Source organism: Rhea pennata, chromosome 8 (genome assembly GCF_028389875.1).
Source record: "Rhea pennata isolate bPtePen1 chromosome 8, bPtePen1.pri, whole genome shotgun sequence".
Lineage (NCBI taxonomy): Eukaryota > Metazoa > Chordata > Aves > Rheiformes > Rheidae > Rhea > Rhea pennata.
In genome coordinates, this window is record NC_084670.1 from 11698909 (window position 1) to 11720504 (window position 21596).

Genomic DNA, 21596 nt, shown 5'->3' on the forward strand with positions numbered 1-21596 from the left:
AGTGCGTGTGCCCCGTGCGTGACAGCCGCGCGCAGCGTGAAACCGGGCACGCGCTGCGCCGCCGGGATCCGTGCCGCTGCCACGTGCGTGCAGGACGCCGCAGCTGGGGGCGATGTCCCACCCTGCCCGGCCCCCAGACCTCCTGCTGCAGGAGCGTGGGGCTGGGGGCTCTCCCCTGCCCCCAGCACCCCCCCCCCCACACACACACACACACACAGACACCCCCGGCCTGGGGTGCAGCGTGGGGCTGCTGCCGGGGGAGGGCAGCACGGCCCCGGCTAAGGGCTGAGCGGTGGGGCTGGGGCTTGGGGGCGTCACCCCATGCACACCCCGCCCCCCCCCCCCCCACACACACGGTGTCCCCCCCCCCCCGGAGCCCCCACCACCCTCCGGGGTCACCCTGCAGGGACTCCCCGCAGCGCTGATGCCGGCCCTGGGGTGCGGGGAGCCTGCAGGGTCCCACTCGCGGGTGCCACGGTGCCCAGGCACCAGCCCCTCCCACGGCCCTGCACCCCCCCCCCCGGCAGCCCCATCTCCAAGCAGCACCCCCCAGAACCCCCCCTCCACCCCCAGGGTCGGGGGAGAGAGCGCCCCAGCGCGCCCCCGGCTCCCGGCGCCGCGGCGCGGGTGCAGGGGCTGGTCGCTGCTCTCGGCAGCGCCCGCCTGCCCGGCCCCCTCCCAACCCGGCCCTCGCCCGCGGCACGGGCCCCTACTTGGCGCGGGGGTGCAGGTGGCGGTGGTGGTCGCGGGGCCGCGTGCCCCGCCGGGGCCGGCAGAGGCGCGAGGGCACGCCGCCGCCCTTCCTCAGCGCGTGGCACCGCCAGGCCGCCGCGATGCTCTCCACCTGCGCGCGGCGGGACGCTGCCGTCAGCGCCGGCGGCACCCCGCCGCCCCCCGAAACCCGCCGCGCCCGCTCACCGGGATGAGCCGGTCCCGCCGGTTGTGGCTCTCCAGCGTCGCCAGCTCGCTGGGCGCCAGCAAGGGCAAGCGGAGCTCGCGGACGGGCAGCGCGGCCACCTCGGGCACCGGGCGCTCCAGCACGGCCTGCGGGACGCGGGGCGCGCGCTGCTCACCTGCCCGGGGCCGTGGGGCAGCGCCGGGACCCCCGCACCGCCCGCACACCCCCCCCCCCCCCCGGGCAGCGCGGCGGCCGCCCCGCGCGCACTCACCGAGCTCACGTGCGCCCACTCCCGCACGGCCTGCACCAGCTCCAGCTCGTCGACGGCCAGGCGGTCGCTGCGCAGCACCCGCGCCAGCGCCGCGTCCGACAGCTCGTGGAAGCCCCGCGTCCGCACGACCGCCTGCGGGCGCAGCTGGCACTGGGACCCCCCCCCAACACCCACCCGCCTGCACTGCAGCAGCCTCCAGGCCCCACCGGGCACCATCGCTGCCTGGCACCCCGCTGCCCCCGAGACCCCATAACCTGTCGCCCCAACCTGCCCACCTCCTCGCACCCAAGAACACCCCCCCCTCCTTCCCAGCACCCCAACATCCTCCCTCACAAATCACCCCAAAACCTGCCCCCCCCGCCCCCCCAGGACTCGCCCCCTCCCCCAACCTTCCCCGCAGCCTCCCGCCAGCTTGTGGGGCCAGCCCTCCCCGCAAGGGGCCTCCCCGTGCCCTGGCCCGTCCCCCCACGCGCCCGGTGCCCCCCAGCCTGGAGCCGTACCGCCGTGCAGCCCTCGATGAACGCCAGGCAGTGCTGCTGGAGATCCGCCTGCCCGTAGGTCACCGCGGCCTGTGGGGCGACGCGGACGCCTGCGGGCGGGGGGCTGGGGCGGGACGGGCACCCCCTTCCCCAAAGACCGACAGGCTGCCGCCCCCCCCAGGGTGGCCTCAGGGACCTGGGCAAGGTAACGCACCCTTGCACGGGTGCCAGCGTTGGGGGGGGGGGGGGGGGGGGGGGGGGGGGGGGGGGGGGGGGACTGGAGCTCCTTGCACTGGGGTGGGCACAGCCAAGGCCCCCCCCTTCCTGGCCCGTCCCCTGCTGCAGCTGGAGGTGGTGGCCGCAGCGAGCAGCTCGGTGGCCCCACCGGCCACGAGGGCCCCGCTGCACTTCCCAGCCCACCCCACAGCTGCAAACCCCACTGCAGCAGCAGCAGTTTGGGGGTGCCCTGATCCTCTCCCAGCCAGCGCTGGAGATGCTCGTCCCCAGGGCACGGGGGGGGGGGGGGGGGACAGACACATCCCCATCCCCGTCCCCACGCGCTGGCAGCCCACGCGTGTCCAGACATCTCAGTGCACCAAGCGCGGCATCGCCTCCCCCAGCAGCTCGGCGGGGGCCAGCGCTGACGCAAACCAGGAGGGCGAGCGAGATGTTTTGATCATGTTTGTTTTGTTCTGAGGTTTTGGGGTTTTCTGTTTGCTTCCGCTGGGCCAGTTTTAGCTCTGTCTATACCACGGTGGTCAGGCACCCGCGCGTGGCGGGTGCTCCTGCACACCAGGACCTGCGTCCCACCCTGCAAGCATCACCTCGCCCTCAGAGAGGAGAAAACACCCTCTGCTTTCGTCAGCCATGGGGCACGGTGGTGGCCATGGGGCACGCAGGGCTGCGGGGACCCTGTGCACTGGGGTGGCGGGGCTGAGTTGGTGACACGCTCCCATGTGCCCTGGGAGCATTGGTCACACTGTCCCACCTTGCTGCAGGATCTCCAGATGATGGACCTCCACGGGGTTTTGGATACTCCCCCAGGGTAGCCAAGGGAGGGGACACTGGCTGGGCACAAGGGCACCCAAGGGAGCTGGGGAGGGGACACCCGGCAGGTCAGTACAGACGACGCTGGACGTCAGTGAAGGTCCCTCAAGGATCGTGGTGTCAGTTGGCCTGGTCTACATTTGGGATCCCCCAAACCCCAGGTCTTCCCAGTTTGGATGCAACCGCCTGTGACGGCAGCACCTGGGCACAGGGGACCTCCAGCTGGGGAGGGGGCTGGAGGGGGGGCCGTGGCCCTGCCGCCGGCTGCGCTGGCTCCGGTGGCCCCAGAGCGACGTGCCCGGGGGCAGGCAGGGCCCGGCGCACGTGGGAAACGCTGTTCATGCATGTCCCAAAAATAGCAAGGGCTATTTTTTACCCTCCGTGACACCACGTGGGAACTTCTCACTCAGAGGGACGTGGCCGATCCCCGAGGTGGGATGGGGCCCGGAGGAGGGGGGAGGGGGGGCGCTTTTCCCTTCTCCCAGCCACCCCCGGCCCGCTCCGGGCACCCGCTGCAGACGGCTGCAGCCCCGGGGCCGCGGGCGACTCACCTGCAGCGCCTCGCAGACCTGCTCCACGCTCAGCGTCTCCTTGAGGAACTCGACGCAGAGCTGAAAGGCAGACGGGGCCGGGCTGGGGGAGCAGAGCCACCCCGGGGCGCTCAGCACCCCCCGCACACACACACACACACCCAGCCGGGACCCGGTGTGGGGACGAGGGACGCTGTGATGCGGGGCACGCGCCCGGCCACCGCCGCCGGCCCCCAGCGCCGGGAGGGCACCGTGCTTGGGGGCCCGGGCGACCCCGGGAGTCGTGGCGACGCTGGGGGCTCCGGCCGCAGCCCGAAGCCCAGCAGCGCCGGTGCGATGCAGCCGGACCGGCACGCTTATCGGCCGCCCCGTTGCAGGGCGGGTGGAGATCTCCCACGGGACGGGCCCCACGGCTCCTGCAAAGGGGAGCGGGGCCGCGGGGGCAGAGCCACCGAGGGCAGCAGGAGCGGTCGGGGCTCCTGGGGCCCCGACGATGGGGCGATGGGCAGGGAGGAGCCGTCGGCAGCCAGCTCGAGGCAGAAGGGCTCTGAGTCACCAGCGACGGTGGGGGAGGGCGATGAAGTCACCGTGCAGCTGGGGACACGGCTACGGGTTTCCCCCGCCAGCGCGTGGGTGGGGGTCGGCCCCCTTCCCTGTCACCCCCTGGCCAGGTCCCCTCTGTGCCGGCGCGTACCCGCACATCAGCCCCGCTGGGACGGTACAAGGTTATCCTTCATCACGTGCTTTTTGCTGGATTCTCCCTCCCGGTACTTCCAGCCCTTCCAGATCTTCCCTCCCTGCAGCTCCGGCTCCCATTCAGCACCAGCATCTGAACCATCCATTTCCGCTTGAATTTCTCCCTTTTCCAACTGTCCGTTACCGCCTTGATTGCAGGAGGAGGCCGGGCACCCTCCCCCCCCCTCCCCCCCCCCGGTTATTTCCACCTCCGCCCGGCCTCTCGGCAGCCCCTCTTGCCCCACGTCCCCTTCGCACCAGCCTGCGTCCGCGGCGGGGGCTCGAGGCGCTGAGCCGCACGGGGAGCCCCCGCGGCCGGCTCGGCGCCCCCGGAGCGCTGGGCCCCTTCTTTTTGCAGCGTCTCCCTTTCCTCCTGCCCGCCCGGGAGCCCCGCTCCGCACCGGGCACTGCCGCTGGCCCCGGGGCTGCCGTGGGGCTGCGCCCACCCCGCGGCCCCCTCGGCAGCGGCTGCGGTTACAGCCTCGGCAGGGTCCTTCCCTTCCGGCGTGGGAAAGGAGAGGGGAAGTCCAGGCACAAGGCAGCCGGTCACGGGATCAGCCCGGCCGTAATCCAGGAATCCCTCCGATGACGTGTCCCGGCCGCCTGCGCCCTCCTCGCCGCGGCTCCCCGGCCGTCTCTCCAGACACGGCCCGCGCGGCGGGCGCCGGCTCCGATGCCCCCGTTGCTTTCCGCACCCCTCCGTGGCGCCACGGCCAGGGTGCTGGGCGCTTGCTGCTCCCCAGGAGCGTCTGCCTGGCAGGCAGCCGGAGGGCAGAGGAGCCCCGGTGGTGGTGGTGGGGGGGGGATGCGCCTGCCTTTGCAGTGAGCGATCCCCGCTGCCCGGGAGGGAGAGGCCCTGTGCCCTTCCCTGGGATTCCCCCGCCCCCCGAGGTGGATCCCAGCTCCCAACCCGGCTCTGCATCAACCCGGAGGGGGAACCCGCCGGAGAGCCCCTCTGGGCTCGAGAAACAGGGCTGAGCCCGAGCTGCCCTGCCGCTCCAGGATGGACCTGGGCGATGCACCACGGCCCAGGCAGGAACCACTCGGGCACCGTCTGCTGACCCCTCTGCAGCCACCAGCCATGTGGGGACCACCCTGGGGTGCTACTTGGTGCAGGGCACCAGTCTGGCTCAGCTGGTGACGACACTGCCCTGGGTGCGAGCAGGGCCTTACCTTGCACAGGTCCTGCAGGCCATACTCCACCGACGAGGTCAGCACCTCCAGGGCCTGAGCAGCAAGAGAAACCCCATGAGCACTGTCATGCAGGTCCCATCGGCGGGCCAGGGCCAAGGGCGCGTGTCCCCTTCCCTCCTGCTATCGCCTCATCTCTGCTCTTGCTACCAGTTGCACCCAGCTCCCAGGTAGGGAGGCAGGAGAAAGGACTGCTACAATAGGGGACGCGGAGGTGGGAGGTGTCCAGTTCTGGTGTCACCATCCCAGGGGCCTAGGTCCTCATGCAGCCATGTCTGAGGTGCCGCTCTCTCCCTGTGGATTTTGGTCACATGGCACCAAGCCCCTGAGCAGGGGGGACCAGGGGCCAGAGCTGTTTCCTCTCTGCCTGTGGTGCACACGGCCAGGGAGCCACGTCCTGCCTGTGCCAAGGCTGGAGCAGATGCCTGCAGGACATGGTGCTCTGGACAACCCCTCTCGTGCTGGGCTGAGGCTCCACAGACTTATTACACCTCCCACCACGAAGGCTTTGTGCAGAGCCTCCCCTCCGGCTCTGGTGGCCCAGGAGCAGCAACATGCCCACCCTCTCCTCCCCGTGCATCCCATCCCCTCCCTCCTGTGCCCAGAGCACCCCGCCATGCCCCACTCACAATGTGGCTGTTGAGGGTCACGCAGTTGGTGTAGAGGAACTCAATGACGGCCAGGAAGACCTCGGGCTGCACGTTGCCCAGGACGAGGGGGCCCTGCGGTGGGACGCTGCCAGGGGGACCCTCGCCACCCGCCGGCACCTGGCTCAGCATCCCCTGGAAGGCCTGGCAGCGGCAGGCCAGGACGCAGCGGTGTGCAAACACCTCCCGCTTCTCCTGGCCCACCACGAATGTCACGTCGCTGCGGAGAAGGAGAGCGGGACTGGGCATCCAGCACCCCAAGAGGCAGAGCCGTGGCCTGGGGCGCGGAGCCAGGACCCCATGGGGGGCTAGGACAGGGGGTGCCTGCTGCAGCAAAGGGGGGGGGGTCTCTTCTGCACCGCCAGCGGCCGGAGCGGGACAGCTCCCTTCTTTTTAGCGCAGCGGCTTGTCCCGGGGCGGGGGGAATGGAGGGGCCTGGGGGGCTTTGCTGCTTGCTGCGCCCGGGTGCTGCGGGCAGGCTAGGGAAGTCGCTTCCTCCGGAAGAGGCAGAGACCCGCGGGGTGCCAGCCCCGACCTGAGCAGGGAGAAGCCTCAGCCTGCTGGAGAAGGCAGCGTTCGCCCTGAGAGCAGCCAGGCGAAGGGAAAGCCGCGCTGCGCAGCCGGGCGCCGAGCGCGGCCGCCTCGGCTCGCGGCCCCAGCAGCGCCGCTGGCAGGCTGGCACCCGGCTCACCCTGCACCCGCGGGGCACACGGGGAGGCACCCGGCCCGGCCCACGCACGTGTCGGGGCTGTCATGAGCGATATGCGGAGCTGCACAGCAGGCTGCGGCGTGCCGTGGCCAAGGGAGGTGTGAGCACAACCCTCCAGGCGCCCTGGAATAAACTGCTCCACGGCTGCGGCCCGCAGGCAAAGTGCGGGGTGCAGGATGCAGATTGCAGGATGTGAGATGCAGATTGCGGGGTGTGAGATGCAGATTGTAGGATGAAGGATTGCAGGATGCAGACTGTGGGATGCAGGATGCAGATTGCGGGGTGTGAGATGCAGATTGCGGGATGAAGGATTGCAGGATGCAGACTGCGGGAAGAAGGACGCAGGGTGCTGGATGCGGGATGCTGGCTGCAGGATGCCAGATGCTGGATTTGGGGTGCAGGTTTCGGATTGCAGGATACGAGACGCAGGCTGGGGCTGTGGGCAGCCAGACCCTGGCAGCTTCGCTACCACGTGGCAGTGCAGCTGGGGAGTTTTCTCAGGGATTTCTCTTCTGGTGGCCAGAATTTCATCAGGGATGGGGATTTCCTCTGATGCAGGCAGCTTTTGTGCCAATCCTTAGCATGAAGTGGGCAGAAAGAGGCCCACGCAAGCCAGCCCGCTGCCGGGCAGGAGGGGGCTGGCAGGGGGGAGAGGCGGACGGTCTTCCCTCCCGGATCCAGAAGGCCGCAGAGGGACGGAATAACTGAGGCCGCTGCTGGAGAGCAGACGGGGCAGAGCTGCTCGCTGGGGAGGGACGGGGCCTGGGAGCACCCAGGGGAGTCCTCCTCCTGTGGAGAGGAGGTTGGCGCAGCACCAGCCTTCGGAAGAGCCGCGGCTGCCGGAGCGCCGCGCGGACGGGACGGGACGGAGCGGGACGGTGCGGGCGCGGGGGCCGGCCGTGCGCCGCGGCGCCGGGCAGGGGGTGGGGGGGACGGGACGGGGGACGCGTCCCCGGCCCCTCACCTGAACTGCGGGTTGTTGACGAGGGAGCGGAGGGCGGCGGTGAAGGCGGCCGCCTCGCCGTGCAGCCGCGCCGAGCAGGAGCGGGCCATGGGCCGCTGCCGGGAGCGCGCCGGAGGAACGCGGAGCAGGCCGGAGACGGGAGGCAGGAGGGCCCCGGCGGCGGCGGCGGCGGCGGGGGGAGGAGGAGGAAGAGGAGGAGGAGGAGGAGGCCGGCCGGCCGCGGCACGGCCCATCGCCGGTGCAGCCTGGCTCGCTCGGATTTGCTATGGATACAAAAAAAAATAAATAAATAAGTAAAATAGAAAGGCAGTGCTGCAAACAGTGCCGAGGCGTGAGGCAGGCGCCGTGCCGGGGCGGGGGGAGACCCGCTCCCCTTGGCGCGGCTCCCGGCTGGCCCCACGGCCGGGGCCCGGGCGCCCACGCAGGGACCCACCTTTGCTCCCCGCAGGCGAGAGAGGGAGAGGGAGGAGCAGGGACGGACAGACGGACGGCGGCGAGGGCAGAGACCCCGCGGGAGCAGGGCTCAGCTGCCGGCGTGCCTGGCGGTGCCAGCCGGCAGCAGGCTCTGAACACCTCGCACGGGAGACAGAAGCACAAAAGCTTTTTCTCCTCTTTCCTCGAGCAGCGCGGCGGCCAGGCCGAGCAGAGGCGTGGCGCTCCGGGCGGCCGCCGCGGAGCGGCCGGGTGGGCTCCGCCAGCCAAAGCCTGCTCGGGGCCGGGGCATGGCAGCAGCCTCGGGGTGTCCCGTCCCCCCCGCTGGGTTCGGCCACCCCGGCACTGGGCCATGGGCCTGTCGGCGCCCGCACGCACTCCCAGGCATCCCGTTCGCCCCAATGCCGTAGGAGAGGCTGCCCAGGAGGAACGAGCACCCAAAGGATGCCGCCAGGGTCCCGCAGCTGGGGTGCCAAGCAGAGATGGCTGTGGCACAGCAGGCTCCTCTCCACCCATCACTCTCCCTTGGCACGTTAAATACCTGAGAGCTCCTTCCAGGGCTGCCGGGAGGAGATGGGGCCGTCATGTCTCCAGTGCTGTGGTCCCTCTCCCTTGATCCTCCTCCTTTTCTGGTGCTCTAGGAGGTCCCTGGGGTCATGGTGATGCTTTTTTCCTGTTGAGGCTGGAGGACCTGTGCTGGGGGAAATCGTGCCCCCAGTGCTGGCTGCAGTCCAGGGCTGAGAGCTTCTCCCGGGCTTAGCATGCACACACACACACAGAGTCTACGCTGGCAGGCCAAGACCTGGGGCCATCTGGCCACACGCTGGGTGACGTAGCTGGTTCTGGGCTTGAGCCGGCTGCCTTCCCGGCCATGCAGGGAAGCTGGACGCAGCGGAGGGCAAGCAAGGACCAGGGTGTTGAAGGACCAGGAAGCAAAGAGTTACCGGAGCCGTGCCCCAGGGCCAGGGCCTTGGAGTATTTCAGTGTCACATAGCAACACCTCACACTCCACCACCGATACAGACACAACAGGTTTTGCTCTGCGGCCTGCTGAGACCAAGGGGGACGGGTGGTCCGACCACAGAGCAGCCCCGGGGGCACGGAGCAATCAGCCAGAGCAGTGCTGTGATTTACCCCGGCAGAGGCACGCGCAGGGCTGGGGGTAAGTGTGTGAACAGTGCGGTCCAGGAGGACTAGGGAGGAAGGAGCTGCTCATGACGATGAACAGGGCTGGGGATGGGTCCCACTGGCCAGGAGGCCCCAGGCTGCTGGGATAGGTGCACCGGAGAGGCAGAGGTGGCTGCCACCGGCCAAGCAGGGAAAGTTGGGGGTCTCCTGAGGTGCAAACCTGCCCTTTGCCAGCCTCGGAGCCCTGATCCTCCTGACATGCACAGCCGCTCCGTGCCTGCTGCCTCCTGTCCCCCAGCACACCTCTGCCGAGCCACACGGAGATGCACCTGAAGGAGGGAGCGTCGCAGTGGGCAGGGAGAAGCGAAGCCGAGAGGCGGTCGGTGGTGACGCGAGGGGGCATGCGGGCTCAGGAAAGTCCCCGGGAGCAGCAGGACCACTGCTGCGCCTGTAGCTCAGGGCCACATCTTCCTTCCAAGCTGCCCGAATGGCCAAGCAGGAGTCGGCCCTGCCGCTACCGGCAGTGGCTCCAGACGGCGCTGAAGCCCCCCTGCCCCGGGCAGCACCGGGGGGCACGCACCACGGCTCCCAGCCCCCCGATGCGCCGGCCCGGCCCACGGCCCCGGCGAAGAGCACCGAGGAGGGCAAGCTGCTCCCCTCCCGCCGCAGCTCCATCCTCAGCACCCTCAACGCGCCCTTCGCCAGCCGCCGGAGCTCGCTCGGCGCGGCGCCCGGGGGCAAGCGCCCCGCTGCCGGCCCTTGGATGCTCCACAGCCGCGTCAGCTTCTCGGGGCTCCCCCTTTTCCAGCCCATCCAGGAGACTCGCTACGAGAACACCTACAAGATGCAGCCAGACGAGGGCTGCAAGTTCAATGCCTGCCGGGTGCAGCGGGTGCTGGAGTCGGCCCTGGCCAGCTCGCTGGGGGATGTGGTGTACGGCGCCCAGAGCGGCACCCAGCTGGCCCACAGCCTGGCCGACCTTGTGCGGAGCCGGGCGAAGGAGGTGGTGCCGCCCCGCTACAAGCTTGTCTGCCATGTGCTGCTGGGCCAGCGGGGCCAGCAGAGCATGCTCGTGGCCAGCCGGGCGCTGTGGGACCCCCAGAGCGACAGCTTCGCCTCGGCCACCTTCTCCAACGCCTCCCTCTTTGCCGTGGCCACGGTGCATGGGCTCTACTTTGAGTAGCCCTGCTCTTGCCTTGTAGCACTGCAGGAAAAGAAGGGCTGGAAATAAAGGGATTTGCTCCAGCTGCAGCTCTCCTATCTCAGAAGCTTCGGCCTGCGGTGCAGGTGAGGAGCCAGGCACCTCAGGTGACATGCAGCCAGTGCATCAGCCTGGAAGTCACAGGCTCTCTTCCCATAGCAGCAGGATATGGCCAAAGCAGGCTCTAAGCGCCGGGGTAGCACCCAGCCTCTACAACACCCCATATGCAGCTCCCTGCAGTGCTGGGCTGGACCCCTACCTGACTGCCAGGTTTGGGGGCTCACTATAGGCCCCAAGTTGCAGCTTCCCTTTATAGCTTTGCAAGAGGACCTAAGCTTCAGAAAATACTGCATTTCAGGTTGTAAGGTGTAAACAAAAGTCCTGGAGCAGGCAGCTGCTCTGGGGAAGGACACACAGAGCAGCCCAGCCTGTTTCCCACAGCAGATTGACTGCACCAATACCAGGGCAGCAGGGCAGGAGGTAACAGATCATGTTGAAAGGGCATCCACAGAGCAGGATTAAATCCTTGCCCTTTCCTGGCCTTGGTCCCAGCTCATATCCCACCACATGAAGTAGAGTGCAAAGCCAGAGGGAAGTGAGCCAGCCCCTGCAGCCAACACTGAAAGGGCCGTGGACAAGAGGCTTCCTATCTTGGGGCGTAAGATCCTGCTTACCCCAGTCCAGCTCAGCACAGGCTTTAGAGCAGCTGGATTTGATCCAAGGTCAGAACTAGCAGTGAGCAAGAGCTAATTCTAAGGGAGAGGAGGGCCTCATCCGCATACCAGTTCAAGCCAGTAAGGTCCCCAGAACACCCAGCTCCGCGATCCTGCCCCAACACCAAGCAAGGATGAAGATGAGGATGCCCTGCTCTCCAGCTTTGGGGAAGCTATAACCAGTTTGTGGCACAGGACCCAGCACCAAGCAAGGTAGAAAAAGTTTGCTCTTAGAAGAGGAAATTTTTTTATTGAGGTCAATGAGGGACAAGGGAGCTGCACATGAAGAGTCCAACATGAAAATAAATAAATCCATATAAATAACATAAATACAGACTGCCTTGAAACAAGAAATCTCCCACAGGTCCCAGCAAAATGAGGGCTTCTCCAGACAAGCCCTCAGATCCCTCTTTCCTCTATCAAGCCTCAAGTTGTACCAGATGATTCACAAATTTGAGTAGCTGAAACATGGTCAATCCTAGCACCACCCAAGGGGACTTTGCTCCCCCTCCTTAGTGTAGTGGTTGTAGAGTAGCATGCACCAGCCCACACACCCTACTGGCAAGGCAGGTAATGCCCTTCACCCCTGTCTGTCCCTTGTTTGGGAGTGTTATCCTCATGCCATAGCAACCCAAGCCTTCGGCTCTGGACTCTGGAGACAACTTAATATGCCTGAGCATGATTCCAGGTGAAGATGGCAGCTAGACACATTGCCCAGTGCCCAGGACAGCCAGAGCTCCGGTGGCAGGCAACTGGTAGCCAGGGAAGGCTGAAGCACCAGCCATTACAAGGATGTACCAGGCTACAAATTGAAACCAGGCTGCAGGGCACTCACCTGCTCCCTCTGCTCTGCCCCAGTCTCCCAGCACACTCCAAGACCAGCACAACCAGAGCAGGAGCTGCCAGCACAGAGGCAGTGATTGCCAGAAGCCAAGGAAGAGTAAGAACAAAGGGTGCCCAGACCAGCTGCCACAGCCACATCCAGGTGTCTTAGTCTGTAGAGTCCAACTGAGCACCAGAGTACAGGGGGCCCAGATAGTCATCCAGCACCAAAACACACCTCCCATCCTGTGGAAGGGTAAGGGAAGACCTCTACATCCAGAGAGGGTCCCCAAGGTCCCAAACTAGGCATCAGCCTGCTCCTGGAGGAGCCTGAGTATGTATCCAAGGCGGTCCTGGAGCTCAGGAGAGCAACCTAGCTCCCGGATGCTGCACAGCTTGTAGGTGTAGGAGTTGCGCTCTCGGTTGATGTAGGTGACAAGGCAGGAGTGGTCAGGCTTGCTGATGATCACCTTGGTATGGTCATTGTAGAAGTTCACCTAGGAGACAGGTGGGGCTAGCATTAAGCCCAAGTTTGGTATAATCCACACCACTTGCAGCACAGGGGAACAGAAATGGAGCCACACTTCCTGCCTCAACCTGTTCCTCCTCCCTGACCAGCCCAGGAGGATCGGCCACTCCACACCCTGCGGCAGGAACCCAGCTTGGCCCAAGCAGCAGAGCAGCCAGAATTGGCTGGCCAAAGCGTGGTGCCTCCCTACACCCTCCCAGAGGCTGGACAAACCACTGCCAGTAGCTCTAGGTACAGGAGCAGTAGCCTGGACCAACAACTAATTTTGCAGCTGGACTTTGCATTTGGGCTGCAGTGGACAAGATCCAACCCAGGCTGGGAGTCCCCAGAAGCTTCTTTCCCATAGGCGTTAGGCATCCCCATGAACCCCACACATACCTGGAGGGTGCCACTGCTGAAGAGCATGAGCAAGGCCTGGTCAGTTTTCACCCATTGCAGGAGGAGGAGGGCTGGCTGCCCAAGGTCATCTATGCTGGGCAAGTCACCTCCCTTGAAGAGAAAGGCCTGCATAAGCTACCACACCAGTCTGGGATTGGGGGTGCAAACAGTGGGGCCAGGTATATCCCCAGGGGGAGGTCCCTGCTACCAGGACACAACTGTGTTCACCTGGCTATGGCTAGGGATTCCCACAACTCTGCATTGAGCAGTCAAGCTTACGTCCAACATGCTCATGGTCCCAGCCCACCCCTCAACCAGGGCCCCAATACACCCACCTTCATGAGATGTTGCTCCATGTAGGATGCAAAATAGCGCAAGACACTCATCTGTCCCTGCAGCTGCTCAGGGATGGCAGACACAGGGAACGCAATGTGTCTGCTGTTGGTAAAGTTATAATGCACCATCCTGGGAAGGGAAGCAGACTGTGAGCTTTGGGGACACCCAGCACACCCAACCCTAAGACCACAACTGGTGGAGCCTCCCCAACCTCCATCAGCCCCTTCCCACCCACCCTGCCAAGGGGCAGGCCCCAGAGGTACCAGCACCTTCCCCACTGCTTACTTGTGGTTGGGGGAGAGCATCATGTGCGTGCCATTATTGAAGAGGACCCCAATGCTGTGGTTCGAGAGCTGGTAGCCAAAGCCATACTTGTTGGAGTAATCCACCCACTTGCTCACCCAGACGAACTGCTCATGCTGGGCCAGGGAGGCTGGGTTTCTGTCCACTGGTGGGATGGAAAGGCAAGGGTAAGCAGCTTGCATCTGCCTAGCTCACCATCCCACCCCAAGCAAGCAGACCCCTCAGCAGCAGCCTCCAACAGCATTTAAGATACCCCAGACTGCAACCCTGCCTTCATCCTGTGCAGAGAGGGACACAGTTCACTGTTCCAGGAGCTGCTTCTGACTGGTTTACCTAGGGGCATGCAGGACAGACAGGTCCGCAGGAGCCGGACAGCTGACTCAATGACAGCAGAGGCAGTGATGCAGTCTTCAATGGCTGCAGAGGGAAGATGACAAGCTTTGAGTCAACCATCCTGTCCCCTTGCTATCAGCCACAGCAGGCCAGGGAGCTCAGGACAGGTCAGGGTAGCTTGGGCAGGTATTACTCACCTTCACAACTGCTGGCCATCGTCCCCCGGATGGAAGGGGATGCAGATTTGTGAGATGTCTCCTCTGCCAGTGTCTCTACAGGGCTGGAACTTGCACTGCGGCGTGACACTGGGGTGGCCTGCAGAGAGGCCTGGCATTAGCACCATCCCAATCTAGTCCCTCAAGGAGGGGTGGACCCAGGCTTGGGGACAAGCCCTACTCTGTTTACCTCATTCCCTTCCAGGGTTTTGTAGCTCATTTGACGACAGATTGAGGTCTTCATCAACCCAGTGACCAGCTTGGAGATGTCATCTTTGTCCTCTGAAGAGCTCTTCTTGGCTAAGGAGAGAGCAGGCAATGAGCCCACTGCTAGGCATGGGGGAAGGGAGGGGATGATGATCTGGGCCACCACCCACAATAGCTTGGCTCTCCCTTGGCCTCTTCCATGCCCATCATGGGAAGGATGATATCAGGCAGCTGCCTTCCACTTTCACTTCCCAGTTCTCATGGAACACAAGGTTTTCAGGAGGAACTACCCACTGCGGGTTGCAGCCCAGCATCCGCTCGCCAGGCGAGCGCACCCAGCACCAAGCCACCAGCAATGCAACACCGGAAGGGCAGGAGCAAACACAGTTTGTGCCCCTCCCTCCCCCCAAACAAAAAGGGGTTGCAGAACACCATCAGGAGATCTCATTAGGAGCCAGGGCCCACTTTTCCCTGGAGAATTGATCCTCCAGGGGCTCCTGTCCACCCGGGTGAGAGCACAGCCTTACCCTTGGGTTTCTTCTTCCCAAAGAGCGTCTTTGTGACTTTAGCAAACAGACTCTTGGCTGGGTTGGGGGGACACAGCTCTGGAGCCATCACACAACTGCTGGGAGGGAGCTTCTCAGGTGTGTAGCCCTGCAGAGAGGCCAAAGCAGGGCTTCAGTTTCTGTAGCCCACATGCTGCACAGCAGATCAGCTGCCCTGAGCTGACCTATTACTCACAGCCCTCCTGACAGCCGGCTTGCATTTCTGTCAAGCCACATATCCAGGATGCACATTTAACTATTATCAGTATGAGAAACAGCCTGTGCTATAGAGACAGAGCAGCAGGGACCACCCCAGATTCCTCAGCACCCAGAGCAATCCCTCCAGCTGGGATTTCCACCGGACACCAACCACTTCCCTCAAGGGACTAGGGTGACAAGGACAGCACACCAAGGGCAGTGCCCTGTGCTTTGTGTTAGCGGTCACAGTTGGAAAAGCCTCATCCTGCCTGGAGAAGAGTCACATGCACCCACAGATCTGATTGCAGGCTCCCACCTGCTCACCTTGAAGAAGTCATGGTCCAAGATCTCCTCAAGCGTGAGGCGGTCCTGGGGGTTGCGTTTCAGGATGCCAGCGATGAGGTGCTTGGCAGGCACCGAGAGGAAGGCAGGCAGGGTGTAATCTACCTGCTTGATGCACCTATAGGTCTCCTTGAGGTCAGAGGTCTCGAAAGGAGGGTTCCCACAGAGCAGGGTATACCTGGGAGAGGACACATTCCATGGTTACATCCCTGTGGGGCTCATGACTCAGCAGCACTTAGAGCAAGGAAGTTATTCACACACATGCAGCCACACCTGGCTGGGAGCTCCACTTCCCAGCCCGGGGAATGAGCAACAGGGCAGCCGCGTTCACATCCGGCCGTGCTTCCTCCTAGCAACTATTAAGAGCAACAGGCAAGGAGCCCCTAGGAGCCAAGGGAGGGCTGGAGAGGCAAAGGCCAGCTCCTCCAGCTGCTGCACTGCTGCTGCTGCTCCCACCCCAGCACACCCCCCGCACCGCTGAGGCCGCTTTCGCAGGCGCCAGAGTGGAAAGTTCAGCAGGAAGCTTGTGGGTAGCAGCCAGGCAGGGGACAGAGATTCATCGAAGCAGCACAAGCGGCTCAGCTATCGCTCCCCGTGCAGACACACACAGCAGCTGCCACCAGCCACAGAGATTTTTCCATTGTTTATCATGTTCTCACGTCGGTCAAGCCTGCTTTGAACCAGAGCTGAGAACTGCACAAGAGTTTGCAAGTGTGCAGCTCCCAGTCGCAGAGCTCCTGAGCAGCACCCCGTTCCCCAAGATGGGATCCCTGCTCCAGAGAAAGCACTCAGCCACTTGCCATCCGTCCCCTGCCTTTCAGCAGCCACTGCAGACCCACAGGGCAAAGCACAGCTTCCTTGTCAGGGCTGCTCCGAGCATGGCTCTCCCCAGTCCTGGGGACACGCACAGAGCGGGCAGGACCATACAGACCCTGTCCTCCCCCAGCCACAACACTTTGCACACAGCAGTGCTAACTTACATGACACAGCCCAGAGACCACACGTCCGACTCAGGCCCATGGCCCTGTCGCAGCAGCACTTCAGGAGCCAGGTAGTTGGGGGTCCCACATATTGTCCTGTGGAGAGAGAGCCGAGTCAGCCTCTCCCCGAGTTAGCCTCCCTTCGCAGCCAGCCTCTCCCTGTCCAAGCCCTCAGTTTTAGCTTGCAGACTGTTCTACTCCCTCCCATTTTGCTCTTTGAGGCCAAGAGGCTCCATCCAGCTATGAGAGCCCCCCTCCCACTCCCCAACAAGCTCCCTCCCCCCAGTTCCCAGAGGTCAGGAGCAGCTGCTCCCGGCAAGCCGTTGGGAAGAGCTTATGCTGCATACAGCAAGGAACAGAGCCTTTGTGTCCCCAGCCCAGCACACCCGGCAGGGCAGCCGGGCAGGCACAATAGCCATAGTGAGCACATTGTTCGGGGGCTGCGAGCTCCCTCCTGGGGGGGAGGCACAAGCCTCTCACCCCCACTCTCCTCGCCTGCAGCTAGGAGCCCCAGGCAGCTGGGGCAGGAATTGCCCCACCACCCCTTGCAGCCAGGGAGGGCTGCTTCCCCCTCTGCTTTGGATGCTGCCCAGGAAGAGGAAGATGAGCTCTTGGACAGCTCTGGAGCAGGGAACTCTGACTTACTTTTTCTTCTGGTCAGAGATATCCTGACAAGCAGCTAGACCAAAATCCCCCACTTTCAGCTCCATGTTTTCATTGATGAAGAAGTTGCCTACAAGACAAGGGTGATGCATCAGCACTAACCACTGTAGGGCAGCCCAGCATCTGCATAGCTCTCTGCCCTGAGAGTACCACTCACCAAGCTTGAGGTCCCTGTGTAGGATGCCCTTGAGGTGGAGGTATTTCAAGCCTGAGATGATCTGTTTGAGGTAATAGCGCACTTCTGGCTCCAGCAGAGTATGGCGGGCCTTCCAGATGTGAGCCAGGGACTGCAGAGGGAAAGAAGGCAGTTAGGTGACCGCAGGCAGGGAGAACAAGCAGCTATGCCCACTAGGCAAGAGGTTGGCAAAAGCCAGCTCTTCCAGAAGTCATACGTGCACAAATAATCCTTCCATCATGCTCATGAACTCAAAGCATTAAGGTCACCACAGGATGCTCAGGACAACTAATGGATTTACAGGTGGCACCACTGGGCACTATGCATTACCAAAACGAGCAGATACCCTGAACAAGATAGGTAATCTGCAGTGTCTCCAGTGCAAGCAAACAGCTTGTGGCTGAGCAGGGTTAGCTCAGAGGATGGAACAGAACAGCAAATAGCAGAAATCAGGAGAAACGGTGCTAATGCAGCTCCTCAGATACTGCCCAGCACCAGCCACCTGCGGCTCATTTTATGGGAACCTCTGGCAGACAGCACTCACCTTCCTACTGCAGTGCTCCAGGAAGATATAAATGCTCTCTGAGTCCTCAAAGTGATGGGAGAACTTGACAATGTGCTTGTGGTGCAAGTCCCTGTGCAGTTCAATCTCATTGGTGATCTGAAACAGAGCAGGAGCCACAGGTAAATGCAGGACTCTTGCTGCACCTCTGCCAGCCAGGCACCTTCTGGGAACCCCATGCTGCCTACCTTCTCTCGCTGGTGGGGTTTAGCTACCCGGCTGTGAGGAATGACCTTCACGGCATAGGTTTTGTTGCTTGAGAGGTCTGTCATTTCATAGCATCGTGCAAATCCTCCCTGCAAAGGCAGATGAGGTTAGGAATAAGCGAGATGCTCTTTGCTCTTGCCTCAGCCACCCCAAGCATTTAGAAGCCTCCTCAACTGTTTCCTTGCAACACAGCCTGGAGAGCATCATAAGCCTCTCTCTGCCCTGCGATGTCACCCACCAAGACCTGAACTACAAGGCTCTCGACTAGGGATTCTCTTCACTCGGTGTCTGTAGAGCCTCCAGGGCGTTTTTCCTCCCACCATGGCAAGGCTCTGCATCTTTCCGCATGACAGAGCTGCTGGAAAGTCCTGCACCGGGCAGGAAAGTAGAACAGGCCGGGAGATTTGAGGCCACCGAAAGCGAGCAGCGCGGAGACAGGTTTTTCCTGCCGTGATGTCAGCGCGCCGATCTGCACACTCAGCTGCCGAGCCGCCCGGGCCGGGCCGGGGCCGGCGCGCCGCCACCCCCGCACCGCTCCGAGCGCGGGGCCCCGGTCCCGGCGCAGCCCCCACGCGCGCCCCGAACCCCACTGTCACGGCCGCCCCTCCGCGGCCCCGTGGCTCCCCTTGGCTCCCACGCGGGGGGGAGGCGAGCGCGGCGCCCTCCCGGCCCGCTCGGATGCCGGCCCCGCCCGCCCGCCCCCCGGCCCGGTACCTTGCCCAGGAGGCGGCCCCTGCAGTAGGAGCGGCCCGAGAGCGGGTCCGTGATGATGCGGGTGGTCTCGGCCGCCCGGAGCGGCGGTGCCGGCGCCGGGGCGGGCTCCGAGCGGACGCGGGGCGGGAGGGCGGTGGGGAAGGGCGAGTAGAGGCCGCCGGGCTCCATGGCGAGGTCCGCGGCGGGCCGGGCCGGGGGCTCGGGGATGCGCCGCCGCCGCCGGTCCCGCGCGCACGTGGAGGCGCCGCCGCCGCCGCCGGTCCCGCTGGGCCGGCAGGGAATCCCGCCGCCTTTATCAATGACGCGTGACGTCACCCCGCCCCGCCCCCTCGCCGCTCTTAAAGGGGCAGCCGCACGGCGGCACGGAGGTGGGCCGGAGCTGGGGGGGGGGGGGGGGATGAGGCGGTGTCACCCCTACCCCCCAAACCCCGTCCCACGTCCTGGGCTGTCCGAGGCTCGAGGGGAGCCGCCGCCTACACGCAGTCTCCCCGCTCCATCGGACACAGCCCCCTATAGGTGCATGGGCACATGGCACCGCCCCCACAGACAGCCCATAGACACAGTTCTCCCCAGAGAGACCCCCCCCCGACACAGGGAAACCCCATGGACCCACACCCGCATAGATACAAAGCCACCGGGGACCTCCCCGCAGGCACAAGGATCCCCATAGACATTTTGACCCTCAGTCCTCCCAGGGGCACAGAGCCCCCTCCATAGGCACATGCCTCCCCCCCTCCCAGCATAACCCCCCTATAGATGCAGATTTGCCCCTGAGAAACATTTAGGCACCTCCTCAGCCCCCTCCTTGCCCACATCCATAAATATACACACAGCCCCCTCTCACCCTGCCCCCAGCCCCTTCCTCCCCCCATGGCATCGGAGCTGGCAGGAGCTCACCCCGGGCCCTCCCCGGAGGGGGCTGCAGCCGCTCGCAGGCTGGAGCAGCCACCATGCCGCTGGGTTTGCAGAAGCGGGTGAAGTAGAGAGCACAGATGCCCTCAGCACCCGCCATCCGCCCTGGGACAGGTGTCTGGGCGAGGGTGAGGTGGCGGCAGTGTGGCTGAGCAAGGTTTTGCCCTGGCTCCAGCACGGCCCAGGGCCCTGTTGGCCCTCAAACAGCCCGCAAAGGTCAGTCCAGTCCTGTCCCCCCCAGTGCCCCATGGCCCGAGGGCACACGGGTGCCAGCCCAGGACCAGCAGCACCATCCCGGGCAGCCGGTCACAGGGATACGCGTGTGTCCCGGGGAGCCTGGCCACCCCGTCCCGGGTGTCCCCCCGCCGATGCTGCTCCCCCCGGGCTCTGCAGCTGCCACCGTGTCCGGCTGGCTGGCGCTGGCGTGTGCCAGCCGGACAGAGGCGCGGGCGGCGCGGCACGGAGCTGCTGCTCTCTAACGGCCGCGGGCAGGACTGCTCGGCGCGCCCGGGGCGGCTCTCTCCCTCCCCGCGGGGCGCCCAGGTAAGAGCAGCCATAAACCCGTGGCCGCCTGGAGCACCCCGAGCAGCAGCGCTGCCCCTCGCGAGCCGGCCCCGCGGCCCTGCCCCGCCGGGTACCGCTCCCAGGGCACCCGCCTGCGCAGCCCCTCGCACTGCGCCTCGGTTCCCCCTCCTTGTCCCCCTCTCTGCTGCCCCGAGGTGCTGCGGGCTCTGCTCGCGGCTGCTGCCTGTGTTTTTGAACGTGCTGAGGGTTTTGCACGAGAACCCCACTGGCCAAACAGCCCAGGGTCTCCTCTCACCCTCGGGCGGCGGGGAGAACTTAAACCCCTTGCCGATGCCAGGAAAGCCCTGGGGGAGGCGAGCGCGGGCCCCCGCGCCCCTCCGCCACCCCCCATCTCGCTGCTTTTCGCTCAGCTTTCGTACAGGAAGCACGTGCAAGCCGGCTGCGCGGGCGGCAAACGCGCCAGGCGCAGGCAGGGAGCCCTCTGCCACTTCAGAGAAACCAGCCCGTTTCCCCCGGGGCCCCAGGCTCCCCGGGCACCGGCGGCCTCACGTCACGGCGCAGCTCTGTTTTTCCGACGGAGGCCCCAGCTCGGCGGCTGCAGGGAGCTCCCCTGGCAGAGCTGAGTCAGCGCCTGGGGGCAGCTGGGCGGGTGGAGGCGCCCGGGGTGCCCCGGGGGAGGAGGCTCCAGGGGAGGAGGCCCCGGGGGACTCGCCCCAGGGCGGCGGGGTGGAGCGGAGCCGAGCTTGCCCCGGGGCTCGGCTGCAGGCACTGCGGGCGACGGCGGTGGCTGAGAGCCGCTGGCTCTGCTCCCGCTCACGGCCAGCCCTTAGGCCGGGCTCGGGGGCATGGACGAGCCCCCTGTCTCCTGCCAGGGCTCCGGCAAGTCCTCTCTGAGACAGGTGGAGCCCCGGGAGCAGCTCCCTCCTCCTCCCTCCGCCCCGGATCCGGGAGAGAGGATGAGCCCCGGGAGAGGCTCGGCAACCTCTCCCTGCTGCTCCTCTCGCCAGAGGCCCGGCACAACTTCTCACGCTAGTGATCAGGCGGACATGCACAGCAGCAGCCCGGTGTGCGCGCAGCTCCTCCCTGGAGCCATCCCACCGGCGTGCTCCTTGCTCCCGGCGCCGCCAGCTCAGCTCCAGGAGAAGCGGGAATGTTTGATCCTGAGAGCACAGCGATGGAGTGCGGGAGGGAGGCGAGGCGGTCGGGTAGCCAGGAGTGGGGCAGGCAAAAGACAGCTTGCCTGAGATTTTTAAGGAGACAGAGGTCCTGGAGCTTCCTGACTGCTCCCGGTCTGCAAACCGACTGGGATCCCGCGACCAGGACTAGCTAGGAGTCCCAGACTCCCGAACCGGGGACCGACTGTGCGAGACTTGGACTTTGTCAGGCCAGCTGCGGTCCCGCCATTCGCAGGGGCTGCGTGGACAGCTCAGGGCGCGTTCCTCCCTTTACCAAGCTTGTTCCCCCTAAATCAGCCACAAGCTCACTGCTGTCAGCTCCAGAGGGTGACGTCTTGCCCCTCCAAGGCGCCCAAAGTGTGGCGGCAGGAGATCCCCCGTTTCACCCTATTCTCCACAGCCCTGCAGCACCAGGGTTCGTGGCCTGCATGACCCCAAATTGCCTGTGGCTGCCTGGGGCGAGCACTCGTCCCACGGTGTGCTGCAGGAGAGCCCCCACCGGCCCCAGTCCTGCTCCAGCACCTTGGTGT

General features: G+C 65.0%; 3 protein-coding genes across 5 annotated transcripts; 1 reads left to right on the forward strand and 2 right to left on the reverse strand.

Moving 5' to 3' along the window:
• Positions 1-366: 366 nt before the first annotated feature.
• BTBD19 (BTB domain containing 19) lies at positions 367-7937 on the reverse strand. Of its 2 annotated transcripts, XM_062581063.1 has the most exons (10): positions 7905-7937; positions 7472-7734; positions 5781-6018; positions 5134-5187; positions 3247-3306; positions 2637-2741; positions 1670-1738; positions 1170-1301; positions 919-1044; positions 367-844 (listed from the first exon to the last, which is right to left on the reverse strand). In XM_062581063.1, the coding sequence occupies exons 2-10, from the start codon at positions 7702-7704 to the stop codon at positions 710-712; spliced, it is 1152 nt and encodes a 383-aa protein (XP_062437047.1). In that variant the 5' UTR covers positions 7705-7734; positions 7905-7937; the 3' UTR covers positions 367-709. The 2 variants fall into 2 exon arrangements, with proteins under 2 accessions (XP_062437047.1, XP_062437048.1); XM_062581064.1 differs by lacking the exons at positions 2637-2741; positions 7905-7937 and having other exon boundaries at positions 7472-7733.
• Positions 7938-9518: 1581 nt separating this feature from the next.
• On the forward strand, positions 9519-10214 carry DYNLT4 (dynein light chain Tctex-type 4). The gene has a single exon (XM_062581601.1). It carries the CDS (start codon positions 9519-9521, stop codon positions 10212-10214), a length of 696 nt encoding a protein of 231 aa, XP_062437585.1.
• Positions 10215-11194: 980 nt separating this feature from the next.
• PLK3 (polo like kinase 3) lies at positions 11195-18671 on the reverse strand. Of its 2 annotated transcripts, XM_062581008.1 has the most exons (15): positions 18455-18671; positions 17722-17829; positions 17516-17632; positions 16954-17083; positions 16779-16866; positions 16134-16229; positions 15136-15331; positions 14596-14722; positions 14052-14161; positions 13844-13961; positions 13647-13730; positions 13296-13458; positions 13010-13139; positions 12675-12785; positions 11195-12264 (listed from the first exon to the last, which is right to left on the reverse strand). In XM_062581008.1, the coding sequence occupies exons 1-15, from the start codon at positions 18620-18622 to the stop codon at positions 12070-12072; spliced, it is 1941 nt and encodes a 646-aa protein (XP_062436992.1). In that variant the 5' UTR covers positions 18623-18671; the 3' UTR covers positions 11195-12069. The 2 variants fall into 2 exon arrangements, with proteins under 2 accessions (XP_062436992.1, XP_062436993.1); XM_062581009.1 differs by lacking the exon at positions 12675-12785.
• Between the last annotated feature and the right edge of the window lie 2925 nt (positions 18672-21596).